Here is a 10833-nt window from a genome sequence, read left to right on the forward strand (position 1 = left end):
GTCCGAATCTCACGGTTTGCAATACTCTATTCATCCCAGAGTGACCAAGATGTATCAAGACTTAAAACGACTGTATTGGTGGTTGGGCATGAAGAAAAACACAGTCGAGTATGTGGCTAAGTGTCAGAATTGTCAACAGGTAAAATATGAGCATCAAAGACCTATAGGTTTGCTTCAAAGGATGCACATTCCTAAATTCAAGTGGGAAAGGATAGCCATGGACTTTGTGATGGTTCTTCCCAAGATCTTGGGGAAGTATGATTCTATTTGGATGGTGGTTGAAAGATTGACAAAGTCAGTCCATTTTATCCTAGTCAGGATGGACTACAATGCACAACAATTGAAAAAGATTTATGTGAAGGAGATAGTAAGATTGTACGGGGCACCCTTTTATATCATCTCAGACTGTGGTACGCAGTGGGGAAAGTTACATAAGGATTTGGGCACTCAACTCACTTTCAGTACAACCTTTTATCCACAAACTGATGGGCAGTCAAAGAGGACCATCTAGGTGTTGGAAGATATGTTGAGAGGTTGTGTGATCGACTTTGGGGGATATCGAGATAAGTTCTTGCATTTGTGTGAGTTCTCATATAACAATAACTATCACTCCAACATTAAGATGGCACCATTCGAAGCCCTGTATGAGAGGGGATGTAGGTCTCCCATAGGGTGGTTTGAGGCTGGATATATGGAGTCCTTAGAGGTTAATTTGGTAAGAGATGCTCAGGATAAGGTAAGAAGTATACAAGCTAAGCTTCTAGCAGCTCAGAGTCGTCAAAAAGAGTATGCAGACTGTAAGGTAAGGGATATAATAGTTCAGGCTGATGAGCAAGTGCTTCTAAAGGTGTTACCCATAAAGGGAGAAATGAGATTTGGTAAGAAGGTCAAGCTTAGACCTCGGTATATTGGCCCCTTAAGATTTTTGATTGTGTAGGGCCCGTGGATTACAGGTTGGCCTTATTACTTAGTTTTTCTGGAGTACATCCAGTATTCCACGTGTCCATGCTGAAAAAGTATTATGGAGATGGAGCTTATATCATTAAGTGGGATTCAGTTTTGCTAGACGCATATCTTCAGTATAACGACCTATCTCCATCATTATGGGTAACCCAATGGGGGTAGGAAATCTGGTCGAAAAACTTTTGGGTAGTGACTTGAAAATTTTGAGACTAGGCCAGATTTGGATAAAATCTGAGTCAGGTGAGGCCTAGGGTGATCCAGTAATGGATGGAGGATTGAATTTATAGTTTTATTGATTGAGTTGATATCCAAGATGATATAGAGTCTGTAAATCTTTACGGAATCGTATTCAGATGAGTAAAACTCTCGAAATTAAACTTGGTGTGAAGGGTATATGTTAGGCGACATGGAGAAAGGGTGTGTTGTGATATGGGAGATTTTGAGACTCTTTACGAGCTCCCTGTCTTGACATATCCCATCGAAGCGGGATTATTCCTACTAGGGCAAGGCTGCCAGAGCGTGATGGTCCCACTGTGGTAGGACAGTTACGACTTAATATGGGAAAAAATCCCAAAAATAATATTTTCTGCATAAAACTATTCTTAAGAGTTAAGAGGCGATCCAGGGCACTTTTCATCAATTTTCCACGAAATCTCACTCCGAAGGTAAGATAACTACTCTCCTAATTCGTATTTCAATTCCTGGAACCTAGAATTATGGTTGGTGATCATTGGGGAAGGGTTTTGGCATGAAATTAATGATGGAAAGTAGCCTTATATGGGGGATTAAGATCATAGATTTGGCCTAAGTTGGGAATTACGTTATAATTCATATTAATTAGGCTATTTTATTGATCCTTTGTATGTATGTGATTGTTTTTAAATCAAGAACAAGCCAAACGAACTCGAAAAGGGAAATCTGCAACAGTTTAGAGTTGTCAAAAACTTGGTTTCGAGGTAGGTGATGGTTTTGGCTTTCCGTATGTGTTATATGTGCTTGCTAATTGCTCCACTATATGCATATATGTATGTGAACAGGAAAGAATGAAATGAACCATGAGAAATAATTGTTTAATAAACCATGTGAAATGGTTGTTTATTATCTATGTCTTGCAATGAACCTGTTTGTGGTAGATATGACTGTTGAAATATTCACTGTATTGTGGTTGATTGTGTATGCTTGGATTGGGTTGTCACGTTTCGACATGTAACTGAATCTGATGCCATGTTCCGACACACATTTGAATTAGATGTCACATTCCAACACAACCCTGAATCGGATGTCACGTTCCGACACATTAATAGATGTTTGTAAGTCCCATGAGAGGACCCTTTATTGAAACTACATGATAATTGGGGTCGTTAATCTGTGAGTATGTTTAAGTACTAGTTATGAGATGATTAGTGGTAAGATGCTCTGTTTATATGTGTTTACTATGCTGTAATTACTTGCTCATGTCTCACTTACTAGCTAGCCGCGTGATCCTACCACTACACCATTGTTTTTATGTACTGATACTGCACTTGCTCTGTCTTTATTGAGTACATGTCATTTTTAGGCGGTTGTTGAGAGACCTTGCATAGAAGACTGTTAGTTGCCAGAGTCAAGGGTGAGTCAGTTCTTCCATGCTATCATGAGCTCTTTTATATCTTGGTCCTTCACTCAACACCTAGACTTTCATACATTTGTTATTTTTATGACTCTCGGGGTTGTATCCCCTTCCTTTAGAATTGTTATTGGTTAGAAGTTTTGGTACATCGACTTTCAAGTCCTAGGGGTAAATTTCCACATGTTTGGGTTGTTTGACTAGATTTTTCTGAATTTATGGGAACTCAGTCATATTGCATTATTAAACCTGCTTCTGGAACTTCAAATTGCTTATCTCTTGCGATTTCTGTTAGTTTGGGCTGTAATAATGGTTCTCCCACCCGAGAGTTAGTGTAGGTGTCAATCACGTCGGGTCAGGGTCATGACAATACGCCGTCTTTCAAGAAAGATATCTAATAAGCTTGATTATTAGAGTATCTAACTAAGAAAGTTTAATTTATATATATGGATATTAATAAAATTATTTTATGCCAACAACTAATCTAAAATACATCTACAGATTATTCTCTATTAAAATGAGACTTATAAATTTTATAATTAAAATAAAACATATGCCTGTTATAATAAATAGATATAATTTAATTGCTATATGATAAAAAAAATTAGATCATCAATGAATATTAGTTCAATTATATATATATATATATATATATATATATATATGATAAGCTATACTTTAAAATTTTAAATCTATAAATGAAATTTTGAATTAGCCTTTTTGACAAATAGCATATAGAAAATAACAAATGATTTGTAAAATTAATCAAGGTGTTTAGTAAGTGAAAATTAATTCAAAGATTTTCTATCCAAATTCAAATTAATCCATTGTTAAAAATAATTTTGGAAGAAGAGTTGGTTGGATAATGAAACTTCCACGTCCCACCTACTATCCACCTTTTATTAACACACTTACTAAAAACTAACACCAACCTTAGTATATGGATTGTATGGACCCGTGAACTACCACCACCATCTTCCAAATTTATTTAGGTTTTGGAGTGTAGCATATTAATATTAGATTTATCTAAACTTATTATTTTTATGATTTGAGATTTGATGGATGAGGGCATTTTAAAATTAATTTTAGGATGAATTATTTTTATGTTTGAGTGGGATAAAATTATAGAGATAATTTATTCAGAAATTAGTTAGTTGGAGATTGTAGTGTTATTTTTAGATTTATCTAAACTTATTACTTTTATGATTTGTGATTTAATGGATGAGGACATTTTAAAATTAATTTTAGGATGAATCTTTTTATGTTTTGCCGGGATAAAATTATAGGGATAATTTATTTAGAAATTAGTTAGTTGAAAATTGTAGTGTTATTTTTATTCCATATTAAAAAATAAAATAAAATCATAAGATAACTAATTTCGAAATAATTAATTTTAAAATAACTTGTTCTCCAATTAAACGGGCTTAGACTATAACAACAACAACAACAATAATAATAAAAATATATTTATTCCAATTTCATAAGTAAAAGAATAAAATGTAATGTGTATATAAACCTTATTTATATTTTGGGATGTAAAAACTGTTTTTGATAGATTTTCGATTATAAAAAAATATTCAAATTATATTAAAAAATAAAAGTTCAAACTTCAAAATAACTACAATAAAATAGTGAACTAATTCAAAACACAAGAAACAATAAAAATAACTCATCAATATTTCTTTGACCTACATTTACCTTTATTAAAATTCATCAAATCTAATCTCTCACACTTTTACAAAAGAGATTACTTTTTATATATTCAAACCACTTTATTCTCATTTTCTGCATCTTATTATTTGAAGAGATTACTTTTATCTTATCCCGAATATTTTATTTCGAATTGTATATAAATCCAAACATCTCCGTGTATTGGTACTCCGCTAGTAATTAGTGTACAACTTTTACTAATTGGACCGCAACTTGACCATTGAATAAATCCAAACTTTTTTGGTACCAAAGTCTGTAAATAAAGGTACAAAGAAATGGAAATGGTTGGATGGTAGCGTGGAGTAGGGGGTGTATATACATGTTGGTTTGGTTTGATTTTTTTATTAAAATATAATTAAATTAATTATATTAATTTATTAAATTTATAAATTAAATCAAATCAATTTAATATTATTTTTTTTTATTTTAATTTTAGTCAATTTTTTTAATAATTATATTATAATTTAAAAAGAGATCAAATTAAAGAGATCAGTTTTTTTTATTGCTCCAAATGAAAATGGTTGGATGGTAGTGTGGAGTTTCTCTTTTCATTTTTTTTCCTTTTCTTTATGGTTTTCTTACACAAAGAGGTAAAGTGAAAGATAATAAAGAAAATAAAGAGCAATTTGCAGTACCAAGTGAGTGTCTGGTGTAAGATAAAGTGTGACTTGTCTTTTGAGGATGTCCATTGTATTGTCTTAATCCATTGTGTTAAGAAAAAACATGAAATCCGTGTGAATGTGAAATCCTTTTTGGCATCATATTTTGAGTGTATTCTAACGTCGATAATGTAAATAAATTAATTATGGAAAATATTTTATTTTTTAAAATTATTTATATTAAATTTAATAAGTTGTAATATCTCATGAATGTTCTGATTAATATGTATGATTAAAAGAGAGAACATATTTTATATATTAACTTATATACATAATGCTTGTGAAATATTTTAAAATATGAGTCGAATATATATATATATGAAATATTTTATTATGGATATAAGTGCTAATAAAATATATCACTAAATCTAATTATTTCTCAAAAAAATTATTCGAAAATTTAGGGTGCTTATAGGATAATTCGATTCGATTTTTGTATTTAGCAGTTTGATTTATAAAATTTTAAAACCATTTTTAGGATCGTTTGATAGAGTTCATTAGAAAAAATAATGTATGAATTAATTTTGTGTATTACTAGTAACTTGTTTGATACACTTTTTTCAATTTATGTATAACTAATACTTCTAATATATGAAAAATCATATTATTAACAACGTAAAGGATTCTAATGCACGCATTAATATGGTTAAAAATATAATTGCAACCTTAAAACCTTTTCACATCTTTTTCATCTTATTTGTGAAGCATATTTTTATAAATAAATATATTTTTTAAAAAAATAATATCAGACATGTTATTTTTAATACACTAAATTAAATATTATATAAAAAACAATTAATATAACTAATATCATTATTATTAATACATTATATTTAACACTATTCTTATTGATTATACTAAATAATCCTTAAATCATTAATCTTATAATCTGATACTTATAATCGTAAATAAAATAAAGAGTAATTAGAACCGAGTGATCACTGTTGTGCTGTAGATAAAGTGTGACCCGTCTCTTGAGGTTGGCCATTTTCTCATCTTAAAAAGCAATCGATTGCGTGTCAATTGGTTTGATTCAGTTTTAAAATTTAAGATATTAGCTTATTAATTATTAGTTATTATTGGTTTAATTGTTCATATTTAACATTTTTTTTTTATTGAAAATTATTTAAAAATAAAATGATCAATCAAATGAATTATGTCCGTGAATTGACAAATTGCTTCATACTCAAAAACATATATTGTTACGTTATAGAATAACTGAGAATTTGAGACAGTCATAAATAAAAGTATGAAACTGAAGTATAAATCAATATTTTTATATACCAAATAGTATAAATATAATTATTTAATTTTCTATCAAATTATCAATTAATTCATTAAAAAAACCTAAAATATTAAAAATTGATAATTCAATAATAAAAAAATTAAAATTATTAGTAAATTAATAGCTTTTTTTACATTCACATTATCGATTTCGGAAGAAAGACTGTCTTGGTTGAAATGTGAAATCTTTGTTTGTTTCTTTGTTTTGCAAGGCTGTAAACTTTTGTTTGGGAAAACCAATCATTCACATAAGCAAACAAAAAACCACCGTCCCTATCTTCACCCCCATCACTCTCCTTTTTTCTGTTTTCATACACTTGATTTTTTCCCTATATATCCACAGCAAACCTGAAAATGGAACTGACTAGTGCAAAAACCAGAAAAATGTCAAGATTTATAGTGTTACAAGTTCTTTTTCTTCTGGGTTTATGTCATTTTTCAGTAGGAATGAGGAGTAATTTCATCATACACATGGCGAAATCCCAAATGCCAGAGGATTTTGAAGACCATACTCACTGGTACGATTCTTCGTTGAAATCGGTTTCTGATTCTGCAGAAATGCTGTACGTTTACAACAATGCTGTTCATGGTTTTGCTGCGAGGCTCACTTCTGAAGAAGCAGAATCTTTACAGAATCAACCTGGGATTTTGTCGGTTTTGCCGGAGATGAAATATGAACTCCATACGACTAGGACGCCGTCGTTTTTGGGTCTTGATATAAGTGCTGATTTCTTTCCTGAATCAAATGCTATGGGTGATGTGATTGTTGGTGTGCTTGATACTGGGGTTTGGCCAGAAAGTAAAAGTTTTGATGATAATGGATTTGGACCTATTCCGGCTTCATGGAAAGGGGAGTGTGAATCTGGAACCAATTTCAGTTCGAAAAATTGTAATAGAAAGTTGATTGGTGCAAGGTACTTAGCTTAGCTTACTTTTAGCCACAAATTTTGAAATTGAAACTTGTAAATTTGAGTATCTGAAGTTGTGATTTTCGAAACTCGAAGTTGTGTTTGGACATGAATTTTCAAATCGGCTGTTCTTTGAACTTAGGAGCTTTTACTTGCTCTTATAATATATTGAATTGTGTGATCATCTCTCATGCTTTTTATTACTTAATGTTTGTAATGTTTTAACAGGTACTTCGCTAAAGGTTATGAATCCACTTTGGGTCCGATTGATGTAACCAAAGAATCGAAATCTCCGAGGGATGATGATGGACATGGGACACACACGGCTACTACTGCTACTGGTTCAGTTGTTCAGGGTGCTAGTCTCCTTGGGTATGCTTCTGGAAGTGCTCGTGGAATGGCAACTCATGCTAGAGTTGCTGTGTACAAAGTTTGCTGGATTGGTGGTTGTTTCAGCTCTGATATATTAGCAGCTTTGGACAAAGCCATTGATGATAATGTAAACGTGCTTTCTTTATCACTTGGTGGTGGCAATGCAGATTACTATAGAGACAGTGTCGCGATTGGTTCTTTTGCTGCTATGGAGAAAGGGATTTTAGTATCTTGCTCTGCAGGTAAGGATGTTATGGAGAATTTCTAGTGCTTTTTACTTCTATTTTAAATATAATTTTGGAGTGAGATGAGATCAAATAGAGCGATATTGTCATTGAGGATTCATATAGGCGATTCTAACTTGCTTTGGATTGAAATGTAATCGTTATTGTTACTTTGCAGGTAATGCTGGTCCTAGTCCTTACAGTTTGTCCAATGTAGCACCATGGATCACTACTGTGGGTGCAGGAACGTTGGACCGTGATTTTCCTGCTTATGTAAGTCTAGGCAATGGTAAGAATTTCTCCGGTGTTTCACTCTATAAAGGGGATTTGTCACTAAGCAAAATGCTTCCCTTTGTGTATGCTGGTAATGCTAGTAATACGACAAATGGGAATCTTTGCATGACGGGTACCTTAATTCCCGAGGAAGTTAAAGGAAAAATTGTTCTATGCGACCGTGGGATAAATCCCAGGGTCCAAAAGGGTTCTGTGGTAAAAGCAGCTGGTGGAGCTGGTATGGTCTTGGCTAATACTGCTGCAAATGGGGATGAGCTAGTTGCCGATGCCCATTTGCTTCCAGCAACGACGGTTGGTCAGACAACAGGAGAAGCAATCAAGAAGTACTTAACCTCGGATCCTAATCCAACAGCCACGATTCTTTTCGAGGGAACAAAGGTGGGGATCAAACCATCACCAGTGGTTGCTGCATTTAGCTCCAGAGGGCCAAACTCAATCACGCCGGAAATATTGAAACCAGACATCATAGCACCAGGTGTTAACATTATTGCAGGGTGGACAGGTGCTACTGGTCCGACAGGCTTGGCCGAGGACAATAGACGTGTTGAGTTTAATATTATTTCGGGCACGTCTATGTCGTGCCCTCACGTGAGTGGTTTGGCTGCTTTGCTTAAAGGAGCGCGCCCTGAGTGGAGCCCAGCGGCTATCCGCTCGGCTCTTATGACCACAGCTTATACAGTGTACAAGAAAGGAGGTGGGCTCCAAGATGTTGCAACGGGAAAGCCATCCACGCCATTTGATCATGGTGCTGGACATGTAGATCCTGTTGCAGCACTAAACCCCGGACTTGTTTATGATTTGAAGGCCGATGATTATCTGAATTTCCTCTGTGCCTTGAACTACACATCGGTCCAGATCAATAGTATTGCCAGAAGACCCTTCAGTTGCGAAACAAGTAAGAAATATAGTGTCACTGATTTGAATTACCCTTCATTTGCTGTTGTATTTCCAGAACAAATTATTGCAGGCAGCAGAAGTGGTTCCAGTTCAATGAAATATTCACGAACTCTTACTAATGTTGGACCAGTTGGAACATACAAAGTTAATGTTCTTTTACCAAGCAACTCTGTGAAAGTCGCGGTTGAGCCTGAAACATTGGCTTTTACTCGAATGAATGAGCAGAAATCATATACCGTGACTTTCACTGCTCCTTCAATGCCATCAACTGAAAATGTTTATGGTAGAATTGAGTGGTCTGATGGAAAGCATGTAGTGAGTAGTCCAGTGGCCATTAGTTGGACATGAAGACGTTACTGATAGCTCGAGTTTCAAATGTAGCTCTGCTGTTTAGTTGTATTAACTATAGTTTTCTGCTAAAGTTGTATTTCATATGTTTGATGGAAGACATGGAAAAACTGTATGCTTTCAGAAAGATTGACATGCCTTTTCTTGCCTTCACTGTACAGTGATTCTCCAAGTACTAGGAGTTCTCTTTTCTTGCATTTTCAGTCTTGCTCTATAACTTGTATTTGTTGGGTGTTGTAACTGGTTGCTAAAGACAATGAACATAATCTCAAAATCTTGGGAGTATTTCCTATTAGTTTAGATTTTGGGAGTAAATGACACAGTTACGAATTAGGGTAGAAGAGGGTAGAAGGTTAGTAAGCAGTTGAGTGGTGTCTTGCTTCATCCTAAGAAGACTGATGAAGAGCAAGAAAATCGGACATTTCTATTCCTAGCTGCTGATTTTATTCAACCTCTTCTCGGTTCACTCGCTACCTTAGTCTTAAGTCTGAACCTTCACATCGAAAGTTTCTTCATTTTGTTTCAGTAGAAATAGATTGTCGCCTTCAAGCCTAGAGAGCAAGAAGCTCTTCGTGGCAAACCTTCCATACTAATAGTCATAGTATTTCTTCTGTAATTTCTTGTCTTTTGATTTATGTTATTATCTACTATCCTTTGATTTTTGTTACTATCTATTGTATTTTGTACTTTATTTATCGGACTATTTTGTTTTAGTTATCGTCTTTTCTTCTTTTTTTTCAAAATATTTTGTCATGCTTTCTTATATCTAATTCCGGGATGATTAACTTTTATCCAACAAACCAAATGACTCCTATATGTGTACATAAGTTAAATCCATTTTCCTCAGTTGTTTACAGCTACTCATCAATTTTTTGTTCATTTTGCATGTGATTTCAATCTTGACGTTTACTCAATGGGGAAGGCATGACCAATATAGAAAGTGATAATATACACTGATAGTTATCCTGTAGAGCTGTTACTATTTTAGATTGATTAAGAAGAGATGTCACGTATGGCTCTTGTATCAATTTTGTTTCTAATTTTTCGTAAGGGTTTGACGTTCATATTAAAACTTCACTAAATTTGAATTTCTTATGAATAAAAAAAAAACAAATCGGAAATCATGCGGAAGCTAACAAATCAAATCTCAGAAGACGCTAAGTAAGACGACGAACAAGACATACCAAAAGAGACAATAATTTAGCATTGTTCGGTCAATCATACCTCAACAAAAAGATATGAGCAATCCGTTAGAGAGAAATGACTAACATTCACTCCGAATAAAAAAAGGTTCACATAAATAACAATGCAACATTTTGTCTCACAAATTCTCCTCTTAAACAAGACTCTCAAATTAAACAAGGCTACATAATAAATGTTTAGGGATGGCAAGGGGGGGGGGGGGTGCAGGGAGGGTGTAGCTCAACCCGCAACCTTTTAAAACCCCTGCCCCGCTCCGTGCCCATAAACCCACCCCACATAATTTTTTTTTCTTTTTTAATTGAGTTTAATATGAAAATAAAATTCAATTTTTTTTCATTTTTTGCTAATTAACATCTCATCAACTA

General features: G+C 33.6%; 1 protein-coding gene across 1 annotated transcript; it reads left to right on the forward strand.

Annotated features, from left to right (window-relative positions):
- Window positions 1–6380: 6380 nt before the first annotated feature.
- On the forward strand, window positions 6381–9462 carry LOC129894242 (subtilisin-like protease SBT1.7). Its single transcript, XM_055969831.1, has 3 exons — window positions 6381–7136; window positions 7359–7744; window positions 7905–9462. Exons 1-3 carry the CDS (start codon window positions 6577–6579, stop codon window positions 9263–9265), a joined length of 2307 nt encoding a protein of 768 aa, XP_055825806.1. The 5' UTR covers window positions 6381–6576; the 3' UTR covers window positions 9266–9462.
- The last annotated feature ends 1371 nt before the right edge of the window (window positions 9463–10833 follow it).

Source organism: Solanum dulcamara, chromosome 7 (assembly GCF_947179165.1).
Source record: "Solanum dulcamara chromosome 7, daSolDulc1.2, whole genome shotgun sequence".
Lineage (NCBI taxonomy): Eukaryota > Viridiplantae > Streptophyta > Magnoliopsida > Solanales > Solanaceae > Solanum > Solanum dulcamara.

What these genes read in the sequence shown, in the direction of transcription:
- LOC129894242 (XM_055969831.1), top strand. Translation starts at nt 6,577, where the DNA reads ATGGAACTGACTAGTGCAAAAACCAGAAAAATGTCAAGATTTATAGTG. An exon ending in AGAAAGTTGATTGGTGCAAG is followed by an intron (nt 7,137 to 7,358) that starts GTACTTAGCTTA and finishes ATGTTTTAACAG; the next exon opens with GTACTTCGCTAAAGGTTATG. An exon ending in TTTAGTATCTTGCTCTGCAG is followed by an intron (nt 7,745 to 7,904) that starts GTAAGGATGTTA and finishes GTTACTTTGCAG; the next exon opens with GTAATGCTGGTCCTAGTCCT.